This window comes from Cetorhinus maximus, chromosome 7, assembly GCF_964194155.1.
Source record: "Cetorhinus maximus chromosome 7, sCetMax3.hap1.1, whole genome shotgun sequence".
NCBI classification, from domain to species: domain Eukaryota; kingdom Metazoa; phylum Chordata; class Chondrichthyes; order Lamniformes; family Cetorhinidae; genus Cetorhinus; species Cetorhinus maximus.
In genome coordinates, this window is record NC_135885.1 from 61128471 (window position 1) to 61154611 (window position 26141).

General features: G+C 41.3%; 1 protein-coding gene across 2 annotated transcripts in view; it reads right to left on the reverse strand.

The window, feature by feature from the left end:
* The window catches only part of mrps9 (mitochondrial ribosomal protein S9), a 106079-nt gene that overhangs the window by 65169 nt on the left and 14769 nt on the right, over positions 1–26141 (reverse strand). For both annotated transcript variants that reach the window (XM_078545596.1, XM_078545595.1), the window contains exons 2-4: positions 24396–24575; positions 12281–12343; positions 12153–12183 (exon numbers count right to left, since the gene is read on the reverse strand). In XM_078545596.1, coding sequence (XP_078401722.1) covers positions 12153–12183; positions 12281–12343; positions 24396–24575 — 274 coding nt within the window. The remainder of the gene's footprint in view (positions 1–12152; positions 12184–12280; positions 12344–24395; positions 24576–26141) is intronic.

The following is a 26141-nucleotide window of genomic DNA, read 5'->3' on the forward strand; positions in this document are numbered from 1 at the left end:
CTCTGGCTCTTCTAGGTGTTGGTGGTTACTATCTCTGGGTCCTCTCATTCTTCTAGGTTTTTTTAATGAAAAATATACTTTATTCATAAAATATCTGAAAGAACATTATGAAACATTTCTAAATCACCATCATAAAAAGTGCAATCATATTCATCTTTTACGCATGTATCACGAGGTGCTTCAATACAATCAATGACTATTACAGTCATTTCAATATGGTCATTACAGACAGCCAGACAGTGCAATGGTATTGGAGTTATCAACATACATCATGTTGCACTCTGAGGTGCTTCAATACAATTATAGTACGATCCTTTGTCCCCCTTCACCGTCTGTTCAGACGGCCTGGTGCTGGGGATATGGTTCGGAGTGACCGGGGCATGCGTTAGAAACTGGAAGGAGTGAGTGGCTATGGTGGAAAGAAAACTGGGCATGTGGGAGCGATGCTCCCTCTCCACTGCGGGTAAGAACCTGGTCATCAGGTGTGAGGCACTCTTGGTGTTGCTGCACGTGACGCAGGTCTGACCCATTCCTCACTCCTGTGCGATGGCGATTACCTGAGCCATCTTTCACTTTATCTGGAGGTCGAAAATGGATCTTGTCCGCAGGGCTGCGATGTACAAGCCTCTAGATAAAGGGTGAGAAAACGTGCCCAACATCATCCTCATCCTGAAGGCCACCTTTGTGTGCAGCTGCATCAAGCTGTGCATAGACCCTTGGTACGCAAACACCAAGTGTCACTATGTGCTGAGGTTCTACCTGTCCCCGGTGTTGTGAAGGATGGGTCTGACCACGCTGCCACGGAACGCTCTAAGTAGTTGGACCGTGTCTTACTACCTGTCTCACGTGGAAAAATTTATGCAGAGAAACACCTTTGACCACAAGTCCATCGGGCAGTGGTCGACACGTAACGTGCTAGAGGCCCTGCGGGAAAAGGAGATGGTGGATCCTGTCGGATGGTTCCCCGAGCAGACTGTCAAAGTCATTTGGCAGAATGCCTCATTGCCGGAACTTTCCAACAAGCACCAAGATGTAGCTTGGCTGGTGGTGAGAAAGGCTCTCCACGTCAGATCCTTCCTATATGCCAGGAGTCTCACCCCCTCTGCACATTGCCCTCGAGGTGGCTGTGGGGGGGAAGAGATCGTTGTTCGCCTCCTTGTGGAATGTGCCTTTGCAAAGGTGGTGAGAAATGCAGTGGTTTTGTCGAGGTTCATCCCGAGCAGTGCTGTGACACAGGACTCTGTGCTCTACGGGCTGTTCCCAGGGACACACACTGAGACAAACATCAACTGCAGCTGGAGGATCATCAACTCGGTGAAAGACGGTCTTTGGTCTGCCCGAAACTTGTTGGTCTCCCAGTGCAGAGTTGCCCCTGACCAAATGTTGCAGACTGGCACATTCCAAGGTCCAGGACTACGTGCTGAGGGACGCACTAAAGCTTGGGGCAGCCACCATAAAGGCGCACTGGGGAAAGGTGGCTGTCTAAGACCTTTCTGCCATAGTGCACCGAGTGACTGGGAAAACCCCCTCAGGCTGCACAGCTCGCAATGAATGTATGCATTGAATACTAATTGTATTACAATTGTATTGAAGCACCTCTCGCTCTTCTAGGTGGCGGTTACCATCTCCGGGTCCACTTTTCACTCGCTTTTCTAGTTGGGGGTTACTGTCTCTGGGTCCTCTTTTCACGCGATCTTCTAGGTGGTGGTTACTGTCTCCGGGTCCTCTTTTCACCTGATGTTCTAGGTGGTGGTTACTGCCACTGGGTCTTTTCCACTTGCTTTTCTAGGTGGTGGTTACTGGCTCTGGGTCCTCTTTTCGCCTGGTCTTCTAGGTGGTAGTTATTGTCTCCGGACCTCTCACTCTTCTAGGTGGGGATTTACTGCCTCAGGGTCCTCTTTTCACTCACTCTTGTAGGTGGTGGTTACTGTCTCCGGGACCCCTTTTCACCCACTCTCTTTGCAGTGCGGCCAATTTCAGTAACACAGCCTTGCATAATGTGCACTTCTGTCTCACCTTCCAATACCAGTACAGCTAAGATCCAAATAGTCATTGAGTGAAGGAAATTAAACCTGTATGTTGAATGTCTTGATGCCGCTTAAATGCTTGATTTGCCCAGCTTGTATTGTGAAAAGGAGCCTTTTTCCCCACCTAAATAATAAATTGAGTGATTGACATTCATAATCACCTTAAAACCTCCCACCTTCAAAATCCTGCACGTCACTGTTAACCAGAAACTGAACTGGACCAGCCACATAAATGTCATGGCTACTAAAGCAGTTCATGAGCTATGTATTCTGTGGTGAGTAGCTCACCTCTCAATGCCCCAAATTGCCACCATCACCTGCAAGGCTACAATGTGATGGAGGCAATTTGGGGCATGTGCCTCGACGGGTACAGCTGCAAGGCTACTTGTGAAGCTCAACACCCTCCAGGAAAAGCATTCCACTTGATCAGCATTTCACACTATAACCGAAATATTCTCCCCCTCCACCACCGATATAACGTGGCTGTAGCATGTAGTATTTACAGATGCACAGCAGCAACTCACCAAGGTTTATTTGGTAGGAACTCTGAAATCTGCAAATTCCACCAGCTAGCAGGACAAGGACAGCAGGTTAATGAGAACACAATCACCTGGAAGTTCCTCTCCTAGTTGCACACCACCCTGACTTGGGCCGTATCAGCATTCCTTCATTGCTGCTGAATCAAAATCCTGAAATTTCCTTACTTACAGCACATAGACAGAGGCAGATCAAAGAGGCGCAGCACCACCTTTCAGAACAATTATGGGTGGGCAATAAATGTTGACCCTGCCAGCAACAATAATATCCCAGGAATGAAAAAAGGCTCCTGTCTTTCATCATAAAGTTAAATCTACAACATAATGAAGATAGTTGTATTTTTATGAATTTTAAACTGTTGGGCTTTCCTTATTATCTTGCACTTAAGTGAATATCCTGCTCAAGTTAAGTGTACTTGAAAATGCAACATTAAAAAGAAAAGAGCAGCAATTCAGCAAAACAACTTATATTTATGTAGCACTTTTAAATGAATGAAACATCTCAAGGCACTTCATAAAAGCATTATAAATCTAAGTTATGACACCAAGCCAGGAGGCATTAGGTCAAATGGCCAAAAGTTTCAAAGAAGTTATTTTTAAGCAGTGTCTTAAAGGAGGAAAGTGAGGTAGAGACGCGGAGAGGTGTAGGGAGGACATTCCAGAGCTTGGGGCCTAGGCAGATGAAGGCATGGCCATCAATGGTGAAGCAATTAAAACTGGGGATGCACGAAAGGCCAGGATTAGAGGAGCGCGAATATCTTGGAAGGTTGTGGGGCTAGAGGAGATTACAGGGATAGGGAGTGGCGAGGCCACAGAGGGATTTGAAAACAAGGATGAGAATTTTAAAATCAAGGCGTTGCATGACTGGGAGCAGACATAGGTCAGTGAGTACAGGGGTAATAAGGAAACGGGACTTGGTGTGAATTAAGACACGGGCAGTGTTTCGGATGACCTCAAGTTTATTGAGGGAAGAATGTTGAAGACCAGCCAGAAGTGCATTGGAATAGACACATTTAGAGGTAACAAAGGCATGAATGAAGATTTCAGCAGCAAATTAGCTGAGACAGGGGTGAAGTTGGGTGATGTTACTGAGGTGGAAATAGGTGGCCGTAGGATGGCATGAATGAAGTCAGAAGCTCATCTCAGGATCAAAATGTGACACTAAGGTTGCAAACAGACAGGCTTAATCTCACACTGTTTGCAGGAAGAGGGATTATAGAGTTTCTAGTTAGGGAGCAGGGACCAAAAACAAATGCTTCAGTCTTCTCAATATTTAATTGGAGAAAATTTCTGCTCATCCAGTACTGGTTGCCAGATAACCAGTGTGATAATCTAGCAACAGTGGAGGAGTCAAGCGAGATGGTGCTGAGGTAGAGCTGGATATCATCAGAATACATGTGAAAATTAACGCTGTGCGTTCGGATGATATAATTGAGGGGCCGCATGTAGATGAAAAATAGGAGAGGCCAATGATAGATTATTGTGGGAATGCCAGAGGTGACAATATTGGAGTAGGAAGAGAGGCTCCTGAAAGTGGTTCTCTGGTGAAGGTATTTAAGATGATGGGGGGTGGGGGAGACTGTGGCATAGTGGTAATGTCACTGGACTAGTAATCCAGCAGCCCAGGCTAAAGCTCTGAGGACATGGGTTCAAATTCCACCATGGCAGCAGGTAACCATGAAACTATCATCGATTGTTGAAAAAAAAACAATCTGGTTCGCTAATCAGGAAATCTGCCATCCTTACCTGGTCTGGCTACATGTGACTCCAGACCCACAGCAATGTGGGTGACTCTTAACTGCTCTCTGAAATGGCCTCACAGCCACTCAGTTCAAGGGCAATTAGGGATGGGCAACATATGCTGCCCTTGCCAACGACACCCGCATCCCATGAAAGAATACATTTTTAAAAATTGGGAGCAGTCCCACACAGCTGGGTGATAGTGGAGAGGAGTTGGAAGAGGATGGCGTGATCAATATGTCAAAGGCTATGGGCAGGCCAAGAAGGATGAGGAGGGAAAACTTACCTTTGTCAGAGTCACATAGGATATCATACATTACTTTGATAAAAGCTGTTTCAGTACTGTGGTGATGTTGGGGTGAAACTAGGATGAAAGGTTTATTTGGCAGGAACTCTGAAATCTGCAAATTCCACCAGCTAGCAGGACAAGGATAGCAGGTTAATGAGAACACAATCACCTGAAAGTTCCTCTCCTAGTTGCACACCACCCTGACTTGGGCCGTATCAGCATTCCTTCATTGCTGCTGAATCAAAATCCTGAAATTTCCTTACTTACAGCACATAGACAGAGGCAGATCAAGGAGGCGCAACCTTTCAGAACAATTATGGGTGGGCAATAAATGTTGACCCTGCCAGCAACAATAATATCCCAGGAATGAAAAAAGGCTCCTGTCTTTCATCATAAAGTTAAATCTGCAACATAATGAAGATGGAGGATTTTAAACATGCAGCCCTGGAAAAGATAGGAATAGATCTGGGAGGCAACAATACGTTTCATGATTTTAGAGAGGAAAGGGAGGTTGGAGATAGGACAGTAGCTTGTGTGGACGGTGGAGTCAAGGGTTGTTTTTTCTGAGGAGTGGGATGATGATGGCAGTTTTAAAAGGAGAAGGGGACAACACCTGAAGAGAGGACACTATTTATAAATATCAGCTAACATGGAGGCTTGGGTTGGGGTGGGTGGACAGGGGACAAGGGACGGGCTCGGTGGGGAAGCTGGGTGATCAGCAGTTTAGTGGGAATAGGACTGAGGAAACAGAAGGTAGGTCTCATGGACAAGCTCGGAGAGAGCATGAAGGGAGATAGAGAAACTAGAGAAAGATGCGAGTTCAGGCCTGGGTATGGGGGAGCGCTAAAGGAAGTTTGGCCAGTGGACTAGTGGAAGGGAGGGATGTGGCAGAGGCAGCTGATCAGATTGTCTTAATCTCCTCACACTTAAGTTCCTCACACTTGTTGGAGGTAAGGATGAAGGGGACAGGGGTTTAAGAAGACAGTCTTCTCTGAAGACAGGAGAAAAGAAGCTGGGACTATCACAGAATTGTTACAGCATAGGGGGCGGCCATTCGGCCCATTGTGTCTACACTGGTCTCCGAATGAGCAATTCACCTAATTTATGTTAAAGATCTTGCTACCTCTCAAAAACTGTAGCAGTTTGATTTTTTCTCCATTTAGCCATTACTACAAGCTTTCATAACTGTAATTACTAATTACCAATTAGCACTGAGCAGTAGACAGCTTGGTGGTTCACAAACTATTGAGTTTCATCTGTTCATACTCATTTTACATAGGATCTGACTGCCAAGAACGGTAGATCACCCATTCCAGCAGACTTGGCTAGATTTGAACTCCACAGTCAGATATTAAGGAACAATAGTTGACAGACATTTTTTTAGAAGACAAACTAAGTTTGCTTCTTTTCATATCAAAGTTTCAGGGGAAAAAAAGGTTTCAATGCACAAAGTAGATGTGGATTTTTTTTATTCCAATGCATTCAGGATAGAACATTTCATGAACAGGTGAATGAGTAATAATTGAACCATGCAAATGACAGATGGTTACTTGATCTATTCCACTCCCCCACTAATAACACAACATCTACTAGTGGCAACACAAATTCCAAAATCCCAGCATGAGACTGTCAACAGTTTTTCTCATGGAAGAGCACAAGAAATTAGCCCTGGAGAGATTTTGCACTGTCATTCATTGTGAAGCTTACTGTAGACAGTTGATGGCTAAACTAGTGACTGTTAATGTAAAAAAAAACGACCCTCTACACATTCCATTTTATATTTTGCTGTAGGAGCTGAAAGCAAAAGAAATCCTAATTACAGCCAAAAAACAAGGTAAACAAAACAATTTTGTAAGACCATCAGTATAGTTCTGCCTACTTAAATGTGAGTAAGGTGCAATGCTCTAGAATTACTTACACAAATCCATTCTCTCCTCTTCTAAGACTTTCCTTAAAAGACACTTCTTTAACCACTTGAACTTTTTTTGACTACCTCTTCACATATTTATTTCTTTGGCTCAGCATCCATAAATTTCTGATTCCGCCTCTGAAGCACTTTGGGATGATTTCCTATATCAATAGGCATTATATGAATGCAAGTTCTAGTTGATTCTTTCATCTACCATTATTATTAAATGCCAAGTTGTGCCAGAGGACTACAGAGTTGTAACCTCTGTTTAAAATGGAAAGAAAGGCATAAATCGGGTAATGATGCTAGCTGGGCCAACATTGATAATGGAAAGCTTCTGAAGGACATATGGGGAAAAGATTAGAATTCACCTAAACACGAATGGGCTAATAAAAAGATAGCCTGCATGAATTTCTAAAATGCAAGTCATATCTGATAAATTTAAGAAACAGTCTGCACTGATAAAAGAAACACTATGGATGCTCTATATGCGTTTTTGAAAGACATTGATAAAATTAAGGGCTATTTTAAGAGTGAGTATGGCAGCATCGAAAGGCAGTTGTTAAAAGTGTTGACACTAGCTGGGCTAGCTCTGATCCATTCTTGCCAGCTTCCATGCTGCTCTAAGAACAGCCCCAGGTTCTCTTGTCACCCTGAGCAGAATTTTACAGGCCCCAGCCAGTCAATTGGCAGCAGGGACGCCCATAAAAATCCCAGGTGGCCCTCATGCCTATTTTACAGGAGGCGGATGAGACCTAGGGCTTCTGCCCTTACCCCAATTGAGGCCCATTAAGTGGCCAATTAATGGCCTCCCCTCCTGTCCCTGCCATGGCACCTCCCAGCATTTACTTCTATCTAGGCTCCAGGACTACCTTGTGGGACTGCTTACGTTCCAGCAGTGGCCATTGCTCCCAGTGGTGCTGCTGAGACTACAGAGCTGCTTGCTAATCAGATTGGCCAGCAGCTCTCTGAGACAGAACTTCTGCCCGAGTGATGGACAGAAGGCCCACCTCCAGTCAATTAACACTCCATGAAACGAAAACAAAAATACCTGGAGAAACTCAGCAGGTCTGACAGCATCTGCGGAGAGGAATACAGTTAATGTTTCATTAACATTAACTGTATTCCTCTCCGCAGATGCTGTCAGACCTGCTGAATTTTTAAAGGTATTTTTGTTTTTGTTTCGGATTTCCAGCATCCGCAGTTTTTTGCTTTTAACACTCCATGAAGTCTTAAATGGCTGAGGGGCAGCTGACATTGGTAAGGATGCATTCCCCATCAACTCTGCAAGTGACAGGGCAGGTAACTCCGCCACCTGTTAAATTCTGCACCAAGAAACTGATGCCCCACATCTGTGGTACCATTCCAGCAAATCCTCTCTTCCTCCTACCTACAGCCTTGACAGCCTTCCTAAAGTGTGGCATCTAGAATTGGACACAACACTCCAACTGCAGCCTAACCAGTGATTTATAAAGATTTAGCATAATGTCCTTGCTTCTGTACTCTCTATCTCTATAAAGCCAAGAATCCAGTGAGATTTTGTAACAGCCTTCACAATTTGCCTTGCCACCTTCAAAGACTTGTGTACTTACACCATCAAGTTCCTGCAGCCCATTGAAAATTGTACCATTTAATTTATATTGCCTCCCTTCATTCATCTGACCAAAGCACATCATAATTTTCAGCCTTAAATTGCATCTGCCATGTCTGCCCATTTTACTTGTTTGTCCTTCTGGAGTCTGTTGATGTCCCCACTGTTTACTACATTTTAGAGTTTCGGATTATCTGCAAACTTTGAGATTATAGTATACCCAAGTTCAAGACATTCATATATGATCAAAAAATAAAGCAGTGGAGCTAAAACCGACCCCTGAAGGATACCAATGTATATTTCAATTAAAGCAAAATACTGTAGATGCTGGAAATCTGCAATAAAAACAGAAAATGATGGAAATACTCACGATTTAGCAGCATCTGTGGAGAAGCCCAGTTAGACCTGACCTGAAATGCAAACTGTTTCTCTTTTCACAGATACTGCCAGACATTGAGTATTTCCAGCATTTTCTGTTTATTACTTTTATACTTCACTCTGGGATAAACTGATAGATGGTTGTGAAAAGCCAGAAATACAAAACAAACATAAGTTTATACCTCAATTTCTAACACATTGGTTGTCTCTATTGATGCCCACCATTCATGGATATGCTCAACTTATGCTGTGTTTCAGAATCCAGGTTGGTTAATGAAGGTCAAAAACAGTAGGCGCCTGAAATATAACTGGAATGATCCAATTAGCACTGCTCCCAAGTCAAAGATCATTCTTGACTATTGCCCGTTACTTTCTCTCTCTGAATCAAGGTTTTAAGGTTGTGTAGTAGCTTTAAAAGTATAGCTTTGTCCAAGGCCTTCTGGAATCATAAAGCCACAGAAGTCAGTGTGTATGCACTAGCTGTTTGTCAAAGAAATTCAAAAAATTAGTCCCACTGCCCTATTCTCTCCCTATAACCCTGTATCAGATGCTTCCAATATTTATACAACTTTCCCTTGAAAGATACAATAGCTCTTTCTTATTCAATCTATTAAACCCCTTTATAATTTATAAAACTCCTATTATTAAAACTTCTATTATCTCAGCCTATGCTCCAGTGTAAATTATCCAAAATCTTATGTCTCTCCTCCGAATTATAGCTTTCATCCCAGCACTATTCTGGTGAATTGGTTAATGTGCTTTTTATAATGGGGCATACAAAACTTCACATAATACGCACTACAGCCTAATCCATATTTGTACAAATTTGTTACATTTTTCCTTTTGTACACTATGACCCTATTTACGAAAGCCAAAATGCTATTGACCTTTCTTATGGCTTTTTCAATTTACACTCTAACTTTAATGGAGTTATATATTTGAACACCTTGTTCATTCTGTCCATCCACTCAGTACACTAGCTCAGAAATCTAGGTAAATCATGTCATTGGGCTTTCCCATATCCAGTTGGGATATCACATTCTCACAAGTCAAGGAAGTTGCTCAGGCAGGTTCAGGTTATTTTGAAACCGCGTTAGCTTATACCTATCTGGCTATTTTCTTACATGAAATCCTTAACTTTGCCACAAATATTTGATTCTACTAAGATATTAATTTCTGTACAAGGTTTCTGCAGCTGTAGTCATTCACATTTCTTTTGCAGTCTTTCTTCCACCACCCCCTCAACAGCCTCTGCATTCACAGAGTCGCCTTCTGCCGTTTCATGTGCCTCTAATGGAACTCCACCACCACACACATCCTCCCTTTGCTGAACATTTCCTTCCCAACAATGAGCACAACCCTGAGCTTCTGATCAATGGCCACTTGCATTCTCTGTGGCACTTCCACTCTGACTTTGGTCTCCTATATTTTCCCATGAAGCTCAACGCAAGCTGGAAAAACAGTGCTCTTCTTTTAACTGGACATTTCACAGACTTCTGGCCTTCACACTAGATTTAATTAACATCAGACCATCACCACCAGTCCAACTTTCTCATGGAGACTAGGTGCTGGCAATGTAGGATGAGTATACCAGTGCTTCCAGATTGGGGGCTGGTGCTTGGGATGGGGATCCAATCTGTTCACGGCCCGTGAGATAAACAACTTGTTTTAATTAAACATCTTTAATGCAATAAAACAACCATAGGTACTCCACAGGAGCATTATAAAGTAAAATATGACACAATCACACAAGGTGATATTAGGGCAGATGACCAAAATTTGGTCAAAGAGGTTTTAAGCAGCATCTTAAGAGGTGGAAAGAAAGATGGAGAGGTTTAGGGAGGGAACGCCAGAGGTTAGGGCCTTGACAGCTGAAGGCACAGTCATCAATGATAGAGTGATTAAAATTGAGGATGTTCAGGAAGCCAGAGTTAGGTGCAGATATCATTGAGGGTTGTAGGGTTGTAGGAGATTACGCAGAGTTTTGGGGGGGGGTGGGGGGAAGGCATGTAGGGATCTGAAAATAAGTGAGAGATTTTTAAAATTGAGGCACTGCTTAGCTGGGAACCAATATAGGCCAGCAAGCTCAGGGGTCATGCTTGAACAGGACTAGTGTGAATTAAGGCACAGGCAGCAGAGCTTTGGATGACCAAGTTTGAGGAGGGTCAAATGTGGGAGGCCTGTTAAGGAGTGGCAGAATTGTCAAGTTTAGAGCTAATAGCTGCATGGTTGAGAGTTTCAGCAGCAGATGAGATGAGGCAGATGCAGAATCAGGCAATGTTATGGAGGTGGAAATTGCTGGTCTTAGGGATGCATGGATGTGTGGTCAGAAGCTCATCTTGGGTCAAATATGACAGCAAGGTATGAACAGTCTGGTTCAGGCTCAGTTAGTTCCAGGAAGAGGGATGGAGTCAGTGTTGAGCTTGTTGCAGGTACCAAAGACAATGACTTAAAATCTTCTTAAAATTTAGCTGGAGTTTTTAGCCATTTAGTACTGGATGCCAGACAAGAAATCTGACAACTTGGAGAGGAATTGATGTTGGAGCGGAGGCGGTCATTTGAAAGGATGTAACTGCTAAGGGTTAGTTTTTTTTTGAGGAGAGTGGAACAGTACCTGGAGAGAGAGAACCATCACCAATATCAGCTAACATAGGAGCCAGGTAGGGATGCTGTGTGATCAGCAGGTTAGTGGGAACAGGGTTGAGGGAGCAGAATATAGGTCTCATGGACAAGCTGAGCTCGACAGAGTATAAAGGCAGGGGTGGAGAAACTTAAGAACAATGCAATTTCAAGACAAGGGCAGGAGGGAACCTTAGAGGAAGTTTAGTCCGGTGGACTAGGGGAAGGGAAGGAAGTGGCAGAGGCAATTGATCAAGGAGTCTCAATCATTGTGGTAAAGAAGTCCACGAGTTTCTTGCATGTTGCTGGAGGTGATGTGGAGGAGACAGGTAAGGAGGAATGTAAGACAACAATGTGCAGTAGGAAAAAACTGGGGTTAACTTACATTTCAAAATCATCCTGAAATAGTGAGCTGCTTTGGCAGACTAGAGCTGGACCTGGTATTGCTTTATTCTACTCAATTTCTCCTCATAAATGCAAACAAACCATGGCATTGAGAGGATTGCCCTAAGTGTTACAGGAGACATTACAAACTTTTTCTATAATTGTAACAAAATTCTTCAAGAAATGTGCCAAAGCACTTTACTAAAATTTCAATTAAAATCCCTAAGGCAATGAATTTGCATACCCTTAGTATTCTGTGCCCAAACCGCTCATCATTTTATAATAAAAAAGGGAAATATATTTTTGCTGTATGGTCACAGTTCTAAAATGTTACTTGAGGTGCTGTTATACGTGTGCATTGAAGTAAAAATCATTTGGGAGTCTTGTTTAGATTGGAGTTGGAAGCTTGCTAAAGCTAAGTGGTGTGACAGTCCCTTCAGGTAGCTTTCTCACATCGAGTTTGTACCAGAATTATAGAATAATTCTGTGGAAAAGATTGTAGTAAGCAGACAACACAGCAGAGCGTATTAATGAACAGATGGTAACTGTAATCTAAAACAATGAATAACTGACATCAGGATATATGTTACAAGTTTATGGTAATCTACATTCAGATGTTGCAAAGAATAATCAACACTCCTTCTTCCCACCATTGTTCATTTTTAAAACAAAGTCTTACCCCTCTGTTTTGGGAAGACCTCCAAAGGATGCTGCAATTAATCAGACAAATTAGAATTAGCAAATGTAAATAAGTAGATAATAAATGAATCAGAGTAGAATCTTGGAGAGATAAAACATTTTCATTACCTTCATGATTGGCCTAGCCTTCTTGTCAAACAAGCCAGATGGGAAAAGGTATCTGATAGCTCTCTGGAAAAAAAAGAGAAATAAAGGAATGCCCACAAGATTACAAAGAAAACCTTTGTGCAAGTATATTGCTATCAATTTTGCATAAATTGATGGCAATACTTTTTTTAAGCACCATTCACTTCAAGTTAGAGAGTCACATGAAAGCAAATCTTCTTAAAATTGTCTTTAAAAAATCACAACATAAGGAGGAAGAGTTACACAATAAAAATAAAATTAATTTTGAAACATGACCACCGGGGCAAAGTATTAGAGGCCACAGGTACTTGTGACACTATATCCCAAAATGACTCACCTTTCAGGTGTGGAACAGTTAAGAGATGAAGATGAGAGCAAATGTTGCTTAGAGGCGCATAAACAATTTATGTGCAGTGTGGGTCACCATTGTAGGAAGGACATTAAAACCACGGAGAATTTACAGCACTGATTGACTAGGATGTGGCAAGAAACTAGATTCTGAGGAAAGATTTGAAGTATTGGAATTATTTCCACTGAAACAGAAAATTAAGAGATTTAATAGAGTTTTTTAAAATTAAGGAGTATTTTGATAATGTGGATACAAAAACATGTTTTCCTCTGGTTAGAGAATCTGTAAAACAGATCAGCAATTTAAAATTGCCAGTCAAGAGAGCCGATAGAAATTTTTTTTATAATTGAGTGTTTTCAGAGCTTGGAATGCTTTTCCACAGGCAGTAGTCAGAGTAGAGACCATGTTATTAAGGGAAATGCAAATAAACATATGAGGAGAGAAAAGGGTAGAGGGATTAATTTTGGATTGCTCTAGGAAAGTTTATGAGCCAAATGACCACCTTCTGTGCACCATACACCAAATTCACAGCAATGTGCAGTTATCAGCAGATACATATACACATAAACACACACACGGCTACTAATGAAATAGAAAAATATAGTATATGAATATATGTATATAAAATTCTACGCATAGGTGACTTTAGAAACATGTATTAAAAACGCAATAAAATGTGGTAGGACTAGGCACAATTCATCCTGTTTTGATTTATCAGAAGTGTTATTATTTTCTGTCTAATTTGTAACAATGCCTAATATTGTAACAATTTAAAACAGTTCTGTTGACTACTTTCTGGAAGAGAACAGAGAAGGTACAATTGTCAGGAGAGAAACTGAATGGGCTGGAGTTCATTTTTCCAGAAAAGAGAAGACAGGAGTATATCTTGATAGTCTTAAAAATTATGAAGTTATTCAATGGGGCAGACAGAGATGCTTACATCTGTTAAAGAATCATAGGATGTTGCTGAAAAAAGAGAGATGTGCTGTCTAAGCTTTACATCTTGCACTCATCAGGACAGATCGCAAGACTACCAACACAGAAAGGGAACAACAATTTATTCTGCATGAGAAAGAGTGCTGATTGGTTGGTTGGCAAGTGGATGCCGATTGATTGAGGCATTGCCATGGACAAGAAAGCAGGGAACAGTTAACTGCCAAGCTTTTGTTCAAATTCAAACCAGACAGGTCAACTCTGATTGGTCAAGGCATTGCCATGGAGAATGAACCAGGGAATGGCTGTCACCCAAGCTTTTGTTTAGTTGAAAAAGGCACAATGCGTAGACAAGCACCTTCTGCCTACAAAGAACAAAGGCCATGTTTGAAAATATGTGGCTTCTAGCATGCGTAAGTGAGCCACGCTGTGAGCCTGACTGATAATCTTAAATTGTGCCAAGAAATACACTGAAAGCCAATCAGGATTGTTTAGCAAGTGTTGTCTAATCGTGGAATCACATATAATGATGGACACCATGTTTCAATTTTGCAAGTACAGGCAGGTTGGATATGGTCACTATTTTTGCCTGTTGCGAATAGCTGAAGTTATGTGCTGTTTGATATGATCCACCAGTTGTTGGGAAGTACGGCCTACAAACCTGACATCACAACCAGCACTGAATTCATATACAACATTACTCATTTGTGTGATAGGCAGAATGCCTTTTGGCTTGATGGCAGCATCCTGTTTGTGGAGAATACCACATGTTGCTACTGCATAGTAACAGTGTGAAACAGCTAGCTTCACCTGTTGCCATATGCATGTTAGAAGCCACGTATATTCACACACAGGGCCCTGTCCTTTGCAGACAGAAGGAAGATACACATGACTTTTTTTCATCTAAAAAAAAGCTTTGGGGAAATCCATTCCCTGGTTCATTCTCCATAGCAATGCCTTGACCAGAGTCAACCCTCCTGGTTTGAATTTGAACAAAAGCTTGGCAGTTAACTACTCCCTGCTGCATCCTCCAATGCAATGCCCCTACCAGAGTCCACTTGCCAATCAATACTCTCTTCTCATGCAGTATAAATTGTTGTTCCCTTTACTGTTGGTAATCTTTTGAACAGTTCCTACAGACTGGAGGGTAGCTAATGTAACCCCACTATTTAAAAAGGGAGGCAGAGAGAAAGCAGGGAATTATAGACCAGTCAGCCTGACATCGGTAGTGGGGAAAATTCTAGAGTCCATTATAAAGGATTTAATAGCTGAGCACGTGGAAAACAGTGGCAGATTCGGACAGAGTCAGCATGGATTCATAAAAGGGAAATCATGCTTGACAAATCTACTGGAATTTTTCGAGGATGTAACTAGTAGAGTTCATGAGGGGGAGCCAGTGGATGTGGTTTATTTGGACTTTCAGAAGGCTTTTGACAAAGTCCCACATAAGAGATTAGCGTGTAAAATTAAAGCGCATGGGATTGAGGGTAGTGTATTGAGATGGATAGAAAACTGGTTGGCAGACAGGAAACAAAGAGTAGGAATAAACGGGTCTTTTTCTGAATGGCAGGCAGTGGCTAGCGGGGTACCGCAGGGATCGGTGCTGGGACCCCAGTTATTCACAATATATATTAATGATTTAGATGAGGGAATTAAATATAATATCTCCAGATTTGCAGATGACACAAAGCTGGGTGGGAGGGTGAGTTGTGAGGAGGATGTAGAGATGCTTCAGTGTGATTTGGTCAAGCTGAGTGAGTGGGCAAATGCATGGCAGATGCAGTACAATGTGGATAAATGTGAGGTTATCCATTTTGGTAGCAAAAACAGGAAGGCAGATTATTATCTGAATGGCTATAAATTGAGAGAGGGGAATGTGCAATGAGACTTGGGTGTCCTCATACACCAGTCACTGAAGGTAAGCATGCAGGTGCAGCAGGCGCTAAAGAAGGCAAATGGTATGTTGGCCTTCATAGCCAGAGGATTCGAGTACAGGAACAGGGTGTCTTGCTGCAATTGTACAGGGCCTTGGTGAGACCACACCTGGAATAGTGTGTGCAGTTTTGGTCTCCTTATCTGAGGAAGGATGTACTTGCTATAGGGGGAGAGTAGCAAAGGTTTACCCAACTGATTCCTGGGATGGCAGGACTGACATATGAGGAGAGATTGAGTCAATTATGACTATATTCGCTGGAGTTCAGAAGAATGAGGGGGGATCTCAGAAACCTATAAAATTCTAACAGGACTAGACAGGGTAGATGCAGGAAGGATGTTCCCGATGGTGTGGGAGTCCAGAACCAGGGGTCACAGTCTGAGGATATGGGGTAGACCATTTAGGACTGAGATGAGGAGAAATTTCTTCACCCGGTATGTGGTGAGCCTGTGGAATTCGTTACCACAGAAAGTAGTTGAGACCAAAACACTGTATGTTTTCAAGAAGGAGTTAGGTATAGCTCTTGGGGCAAAAGGGATCAAAGGGTATGGGGAGAAAGCGGGAGCAGGCTATTGAGTTGGATGATCAGCCATGATCATAATGAATGGTGGAGCAGGCTCGAAGGGCCGAATGGCCTACTCCTGCTCCTAGTTTCTATGATCTGTCCTGACGAGTGTAAGATGAAAAGCTTAGACAGCATGTCTCTTTTTTCCAGCAATACTCAAGTTCTGTACTTCCAAACAACTAATCACAGAATGGTTACAGCACTGAGGGAGGCCCGTCAGCCCATTGTGAGTGTACTACTCTCTGCAAGAGCAATTTAGCTAATTCCACTCCATGCCCTGACCCCATAGAACTGTATTGTTTTTCTCTCTTCGGGTACTTATCAAATTCATTTTTAAAAGCCACAATTGCCTCCACCAGGCAATGCATTCCAGATCATAGCCACTCATTACCTAAAAACAACTCTTCTTCATGCGCCATTTCTTCTCTAGCCATTCATCTTAAATCAGTGCCCTCTGGTTCTTGATCCTTTTGCCAATAGGAACAGTTTCTTTTATCTACTCTGTCTCAGCCCTTCATGATTTTCAGCACCTCTATCAAGTCTCTCAATCTTCTCTTTCGTAAGGAGAAAAACCCCAGCTTCTCCATCTATCCACGTAACTGAAGTCCCTAATCTCTGCGCCAGATATCTGCACCATATCTGAAGTCTTCGCATCCTCCTAACGTGCGATGCCCAGAAGTGGACACAATTCTCCAGATAAAGCCGAACAGTTGAGGCGTCCAAAACTAGGGCCCACAATCAAATTCAATAAGGAATTCAGGACAAGTTTCTTTATTCGGACAGTGTTAAGAACATGGAATACGCTATTATGTGGAATGGTTAAAGCAAAGAACTTGGGTGCATTTAGAGGTAAACTAAATAAATATGAGGGAAATAGGAATAAAGATATATTGATAGGGGTGAGATATAGAGTGGGACAAGGTTCATGTGGATCGTAAGCACCAGCATGGTCTATTTTGTGCTGTAAATTCCATGTAAAGTCATTTTATGTCAATGTCCAAATCATCATTATATCACCTATATTTAAATTGCCCACAATTGAAATTAGACCAATTGGCCTACATAGTGACTTGCTTTATTATTTCCTTCCTTGTTGAATACATGAGTTATACTGGTTCCCTCTAGTCCTATAACATAATTGACAAATTGGGACCAGAAGTTCTGCTAGGTCCTCTCTTTTTTGTATAACTTGAAGAAGCTGTTGCAGATGATGGTGGTTCCATGCGTTTGCAGCCCTTGTTTATTTAGCTGGAAGAGGTTGCAGGTTTGGAAGGATTTGTCATAAGTCTTGGTGAGTTGCTGCAATGCATCTTGTAGATGGTACACACTGCCGCCACTGCCTGCCAGTTTTGGAGTAAGTGAATGTTTAAGGTGTTGGACGAGGTACCGATCAAGTGGGCTTCTTTGTTTTGATGGTGTAGAGCTTCAGTGTTGTTGGAGCTGCACTCATCCAAGCAAGTGGAGAGTATTGCATCACACTCCTGACTTGTGCCTTGTAGATGGTGGACAGGCTTTGGTCTTGCTCAATACAGACACAGACTGCTTCAGCATCTAAGGAGTTGAATGGTACTGAACATTACGCAATCATCAGGCATCATCCCCACTTCTGGTCTTATTCTGGAGGGTAGGTCAAGATGGTTGGCCTAGGACACTACTGCAGCAATGTCCTGGGGCTGAGATGATTGGCCTCCAACAATCACAACCACCATCCTTTGTGCTAGGTAGGACTCCAACCAGTGGGGGGGGGTTTTCCCCCCGATTCCCATTCAATTTTGCTAAGCCTGCTTGATGCCACACTCAAGTCAAATGTTGCCTTGATATCCAGGACAATCCATCTTACCTCACCTCTGGAATTCAGCTCTTTTGTCCATGTTTATAATGGCGTCTGAACCCAAGTGGCCCTTGCAGCTCCCAAACTGGTGAGTAGATTATCGCTGTGTGCTGCTTAATAACATTATCAATGACACCTTCCATCATTTTGCTGATAATTAAGAATAAACTGATGGGGTGGTAATTGGCTGGATTAGATTTGGCCTGCCTTTTGTAGACAGGGCATATCTGGGTATGTTTTCACATGCCAGTGTTGTAGCTGTTCTGGCATCGTTTGTTAGGATGTCAGCTTTTACAAACTTATGTTGAGTATGCAACTATTGAAAAGATGCTGAATGATTAAAAAATCTGTTAAATCATTGTTATGCATAGGATAAGGAATTGCTTTAAAAAAGTGGTCAGGCCAGGTTTGACCTCAAACCTATCTGCTCATCCAAACCATGTGATTGCAGAAGAGAACATTTGGGCAGTAAATTATGTTCATTTATCTGACAAACTACAAAAAAAAATCATGGAATCGAGTTAATATGCAATTATATTAACATGCATTGTTTTTAGGAATGAGGCACTGAAAATTAAAAGGAGGCAACTTCATGCTTGTAATGAGAAATGGAATACCCGAATCAGTAATTCAATACAAAGCATTTAAGAGCACTGGATCTTTACGTACAATTTAGGAATCAGGGTACTGTTTTGTCTCAAGATCGGGGTCTAATAGGATTTCTTTGGGTTTTTTTCCTGTTACCCTAAGAATGCTATCATAGGCTGTTAATTGTAAAAACCATTCTTGTTTATGTACAGAACTATGTACATCCCAGTACTCTACATGAGGTTGTACTTCTACTTCCCACCAGATCTCAGTCTCTTCGTCATGAGACATTGCATCATAGTTACATGAGCTCCTGATGTTAACCCTTTAGTTATTTGGAATTTACCATGAGCAATATTGAACTTTATTGCAAGTTTCATCACACTCTGCTGAATGAACAGGTAAATGATCTGTTGCAGGATAGATGCTGCAGTTGAAAGGATGTATATTTATGGAAACTGTAATGCTGTGCTCTTTACAAACATATAAACTTTAGATAGTTATTTCATCATCTGATGAAATGCTCCAAACGTCTTGTTTACACAATAACAAATCAAATGAATTATCAACTTTCCAAGGTTGCAAGCATAGAAATGCTGCATCACACTATATTTATTCTGACAACAATCCCTTTAATGGGCAGCAACTGCAGAAAAAAACTGCCTTCAACACTAAACTGTGCCAAATGTTGCTCTTAAGCCTAAATCATTCCAAGGATGAGGGGTCAAGTACCAATCCCCAACCAAGATATCAAACAGATCAGTTGATAACAGGCCCCTCTCAAAGTCCAAGGTTTGGGAAGGGGGCACCAAGATTGACATGGAATGAATAAAGCCTTCATGAGCTGAAGAAAAATAAGCTGTTGGTGCACACCTTGTTTCAACTTCCTAAATCCTTGGGTGATCTCAGTAAGGAGATCTCACTCAGTGGCAAATACGTGAGATAGAGGAAATCCACGTGTTTTCATAGCACTGTACTTCTACATTAATGTGCAATGTGATTAATATGCTATGTAGCCAAGCTACAGTGAGGAGATCTTGTGGCACAGTGGGTAGCGCCCTTGGCTCTAAGTCAGAAACTTCGGGTTCAAGTCCCACCCCAGAACTTGGTGGCCAAGGAAGGTGTGTTCATAACATGGCCGAACAGGTTGATCATCAGTCTACAAATCTTTCCAAAACATGCCAATGGTAGGCAGTAAGAATGGGAGAGATTCCTGGTCAGCCACATGATGGAAATAAAGCTGGAGTCTCTACAATCACTATCCACAGCTCCAGGCTACAGCATGCATGAGAAAATGTAAGTTGCCACAGCAATCAACTACCTGGGTGATCAGCAACACACACCAAAGCTATGGTCTGTGAACAAATCCTTTGCTTTCAAGCCCAAAAGTATTTTTGACTAATGAGGCATTTAGTAATATTTACCATGTTGATGGTACATTTGGCACTGCAAATTTGGCATTTGCACAAAGTAACTTTGGCTTTGCACTGACTCTAAACTTGGGTAGTGTAAATTAGGTGGCAAGTCCTGAACTGACTCCAAAACGAAGACTTAAGCTCCACTCTCTAGAAAGTCTCAATACAGGTTGTTGAGCTTGAATTTAGGCTGCCCTTGAATTGTAAGCAGCAGAGTTGGCAAAAAATGGCTTCAGACACTATGGGTATAGTGAAAATATAGATTAATGAGAAATTTAATCTATGTATTTTCTAATTTTATCAAATAAACTTAGCACCTTTATGCAATAATTTTATCATCTTACATAGCACATTAAAGCCTCAAGTTATCACAAATAGATTAAAACTCACAAATGCCTCTCCCCATGAATCATGTTGATTTTTTTTTGTATTAAAACTCCTTTCAAAATGTCAGCCCACAAAATCTATAGTGGTTACTTTTTTGTTCAAATACAACAATGTACAGATTTTACTTCTTTGCGGATACTAGGATAAAAAATAATTTGATACTAGAAATTATTTTACAAAGTAGCACTAACCCAAATTTGTGTTAAACTTTAGGAATATGATTTATAAATTAATTTAGCTAGCAAAATCCAGGGCAAGTTGACAGTAACTACATAGGCATCATTTCACCTGTTTTAGTGAGAGAATCTATCAGATTTCTAAAGATTAATTTAGCTAGCAAAATCCAAGCCAAGTGCCAGGTTGACAATGCATAAGTTGGCATCATTTCACCTTTTCTAGAAACAGAGAATTGAATATGACTGTACCATTGATTTGAGAAAAGCAGCAGGTCATGTTGGCCATCTCTAATAATTAGTTATTCTGCCTGGGTAGTGAAAATGCAGCTATTTACTTAATCAATGACTCAACCAAATGTCATTTCTACTGATTCGCTTATAAATTAATAGCAAGACCAGCTAATGTGCAGGTGCTAATTTATTTAAACTGTTCTCAGCAGATTCTTGGAGTTCCATAATCAACATCTGGCACTTAATGTTAGTTGTCAATTTCACTTAGACACGCTTGTCTTAACAACTTTACTTATTATAAATGAGTAGAAATCATAATATATCATGAATAATTGTATAATGGATGAAATAGGCAAAGTAAATCAATTAGAAAAAAGCATACCAATATATTTAAAGGCAAGTTTAATAGAGTTGCTCTGATTAGCGTCTTAAAATTCTTTTCTCATTTTGAAAATACTTGTTCAAATATCTTCTACTACAGCATAGCATACCTACTTGCATTGAAGCATCCCATGTTAAAGCAAGCTCCCTAATCTATAGCCAAGTCATAAAAATTAAAGAGATAACTATTACTGGTAGAAGTACTCTTACATCAAAAAGCAAGAAATGTCTTTGTTCCAAGAAGCTGTCCCATCAGTCACAATGTACCCTCCAGTGTATGAAATTTGAGTTGCTGTAATGTATTAGTGTGGCAGCACACTCAAGTTGTGGAAAGTGAAGCTAGAGACCAATGCAGCAGCGTGCAGTAAAATATTAAATTTGCAGGTGGGGAGCACTTTTTACAGAAAATTACCTTATCAAATGTCATTTTCTTCTCCTTAAAATCTGTTTTCTTGTGGTAAAGAAACTATTCTGTAAACCTCAGTCCACAAGGTCTACCTATGGTCATCACTGACTTTGTAAGTAAATAATGATAAACCACTATCTCACCAACTACTTCAAAAATAAAGTCACCAATTCTACCTTTGAATTTATTTGTTCTGACATAAACATAGTAACACATTATAACCCAACACTAATCCCATTTGTGTTAATTTAAAAAGTTAAGTTTAGTTTAGTTCATTCAGATATGCTTGCTTGACAATGAAGGGAAACATGCAACATTAAAAACTGCTGTGTTTGCCAACTGTCCTCCTGCCATGGAACGAACTTTCCTCATCTCCTGGGCTCAACTCTTGCTACCAGGCTAAACAGAGCTTGGTCCACTCAACAAACATCATAACTACATAGACCAAGGCTCACCTGCAGCACTATTACAATTGATGAGACAAAAAAGATAATGCAGATCCAGGAAATCAAACAAAAACAGAAAATGCAACTGTGGAGAGAAGAGACAAATTAACATGCCAGGCATAACTTCATCAGATTAGGTTTCAATTTGCTAATCATTTCCAACAATTGCTAAGTACAATTCCAGAAAGAACTTCTTTAAAATCATACTTCTTATATCTTTCCTGTTTTCAGCAAGCATAATCAGACAGTAGCAAAAATTACCAGAGAAAGTATCTGTGATATACAGTACTGTCCCACTTACAATGGTTAGCTTTTATAATAATCCATAATAATAAGACCCCCCAACTTTAATTCCCCAAATGAACATATTACATTGCATTACACTGACTCACTTCATAAATATACTGATCATTCCCCACAATTTGGAAGCTACAGGTCTACATCAATAGGAAAGGATTTAAGTATTTATCAGTTAGTACCAGCTATGTGCTGCAATTTTTTTTTCAAACAGATTGCTGTATGTGCTAATTACTGAACAAATGTTAGCTAGATATATATATCATGCATCAAGAAGAAACACTCATTTAATTTTACACACAATCACAGAATCTACAGCACACAACGAAGCTATCTGACCCATTGTCTGCTGCTGCTAGTTCTTCAAATAAATCATCCCCTGCATGAGATATTTTCTCTCTTTGCCTCTTTCAGCACTGAGTGACTCTTCATCCTCAGTAATTTCAATCTTCAGCTCAGCTCCCCATGCCCTTTGAATTCACTGCTCTTCTGTGCTCTATAAATTTCTCCCTCCATATAAACTTCTCTCCTACATACATAGTAAACCCTTTGACTGTGCCATATTCCATGGCTTCAATCAGTGGCAAGGCCAGCTCCAATCATTTCCTTGTATCCCTTACCGACCTCCTTCCAACTTCCGCTTCTTGTGCATTTACCCAGGGAAAAATACTTCCCCAAATAAATTACAACAGCACTTTCCAACTCCTAATTACATAGCCCTTGGCCCTCCATTCAACACAATACTTGTGCTAATCTTTGCCCCTTCACTTCATTCTTTGATGCCTTTGTACCCCCCAAAAAGTTACCCTCTCTCATTCCCATCAATCTCCTTGGTATGCCCCCAACTTTGCTCCCCGGGGTCAAAGAGGCACAGACATGAGGGTGTCTCATGTACAGCTGGTTTAGTCTTCCGTCAGAACATCTGGCTGGACTATATCAAGTGTCATTATACCTCTTATTTGCCAAAATAATCGTGGAGCATTTTGGAGAACAAACATAACCACTTACCCCCTCCCGCACCACCACCCACCATCTTCTTAAAACCTTCTTTCCTGCCCCTTTCACCCTCAGCTCCATCAAGTGCAGGGAGCTCATGGACTTCTTTGTTCTCAATCTTAGTGATATTTATTCAGCAAGTTACATCTTCCTCCAGTGCTCCATTCTGCTTACCCTTAAACCATTGTTTCTCTAGTTTCTTGAAGTTTGGGGCAAATTTGTAAAATGAGGCAAAGCAATGTCAGATTCAGAAAATTTACTTTTTATGATGTAACGGGCTAACCCTCCCAGAAGTGGGAGGATCACGCGCAGCATAAACACCAGCATAAACCAGCGAGTAACTCACCACCTGACTTCCCAAAGCCTGACTACCAACTACAAAGTACAAATTAGCAGTGTGACGGAATACTCTCCACTTGCCTGGATGAGTGCAGCTCCAACAGCACTTAAGAAGCTTGACACCATCCAGGACAAAGCAGCCCACTTGATTGGCACCTCATCCACTGCCATAAACCTTCATTCCATCCATCACTGGCGCACAGTGTCGGCAGTGTGTACTAAATATAAGATGCAGTGCAACAACTCAACAAGCCTCCTTCAACAGCACCTTCCAAACACGTGACCATTACCATTTAGAAAGAGCAGCAGCTGCATGGGAATAGCACCACCTGCAAGCTCCCCTCCAAGTCGCACACAATACTGACTTGGAACTGTACCGTCGTCATTCCTTCACTGTTGCTGGGTCAAGAGCCTGGAACTCCCTTCTTAATGGTATTGTGTGTACCTACATCACATGAACTGCAGCAGTTCAGGAAGACAACTCACCGCCACCTTCTCAGAGCAATTAGGGATAGGCAACAAATGTTGGTTTTGCCAACAATGCTCACATCCCGTGAATGAATAAAAACAAGCAAATCTGTTTGGCCAAATGGCCTGTTTCTGAGCAGTAAAATTCTATGTACTGACTTAACTCATCTATGTTTTTCTTTAAATGCCTCTGGTATGGTCTCGCCTTCATGTAGTTTCAGTGCAGATGCATCTCAACAATCACACTAAGCAAGGCTACAACTTGATCACTAGCTGAAAGTATAGAATTAAATACAGGGTGGGACAGAGTGAAAATGTGAAATTTATGGATAATAGAGTAAAAGAGACCAACTTACATCAATATCCTCCTGATTAATTGTTTCTGGATCCTCACCCATCATGTTAGCCAGATGCCTTTTCCCAATATTGAACTCTTCAACCTGCTGTTTTATGAATTCTTCAGTATATTTCGCATGGAATGTAGCAGCCATACTCTTTTTATGTAAAGAGGAGCTGCTGCAGATTAATCTCATTAGCTAGAATAAAACAAAAAAGGCATTATCTTTTAACTTACGATCTACGTAGTTCATTGCTTTGTTATAAAGTTAATCCAGTTTTCCATCTAAAACCATTTATACCATGCAAATCGAGCAAGATTGCCTTTCTAGTTTCCCCCTTGTGACACATTGACAAATTGCAAAGTCCCTCAAAAAATGAGTTTGAACATTCTCAACCCAATCCTAGAGCACAAGACTTTCCACAATTGAGTAAAAACTAAAGCTCTCGTCTTGAAGCCTAAGGATGTGGATGTGAGAACTGGAAATTTCACATTCAAGTAGTAGGACATGGTCTTCTGGGTGTTAAGAGACACTGATGAATGAGTAAGCAGAGGGATCTTTACTCTGTAGGTGGCTGTGTTTGATAACAGATGCCCAAATGCAAAACAAATGTTTTATTCTCTCCACTGATATTCTTTATTTTGATGAGCATAAAAATGTACCAATAATAAAAACACCAGTAAGGTGCACTGGCAAAGTTAGGATATGCTGTACTCTTTCAAGATGTCAGAGGTTAAAAAAAAAGACAGTGTTTAACACAGTCTCTGCAAGAGTATGACTGTTATATAAAGGGAAGCACTATCAGACAGCACTGAGACTTTTTGGATCAAGTCAGTGCCATCTACCAACACTATGCCAAATCTCTAGTGTCTTTTGGAACAAAAAATTCTTAGCACATTGCCATTCTTTCAATAAATACTGCATATGTTACACCTAATTTATGAAAATGTCCATTTCGTGAAAGGGACACTGGTAGAACCCATTTCATGAACTGAACAAACCCATTGCACGGATCATGAAATAGGTAGTTTGACTGCTCATTTCATGAAATGGCTAGTGCTATGTACGAGTTTTAAAATCTTATTTGTGGAATTGTTGCTCAAGCCTGTTGCTGTGTACAAACTTAACATCGTATACAAAGTTGCTCAATAACAGCATGAATATGGTAAAGCAAGTTTGTCTTTAAAGGCAGAAATGGTGGTTGGTGAGAGGTGTAAAATTTAATATAAGTTTCAAAAGGACCAGTTCGCATCTCCCTATTTGACTTAAATGGCTCACACAGGTGGTGATGGAAGGTGTAGAATTCCATGCTCATTCACCTTCTGAAATCGAGGTTGCCCATGAGCTGCTTCCATATTTCTAGATAACAGAAATCCACATATTCTTCAGTCAGATAATGGCAACATTCTGGGAAAAACTTGTGTTGGTTAATGGGGTGTCCCAAACATCCCCAGAGTCAAGGCTCTGTGGAACGCAGTAATGGTGACATGAAGCTGGAGCTAATGACTTGGATGTGTGACAACAACTGTGCTCAGTGGAGCTATGGTATCCATTGTGTTCAGTGGGCAGTGAGGTTATAACGATGGCTCCTTACCAAGCAGTCATTGGAAACAAACCACAGTGTGGCCTCAGATCAAAGTTGCCAGATGAGTTCCTCAACAGAATCTCCACATCATTGAAGAACTGGAAAGACTTCTTGAGGAGAACATGGAAAATCCTGATCCTGAAGGCCCCTGGCCCATCCTCCATGGACAATCCTGAGCT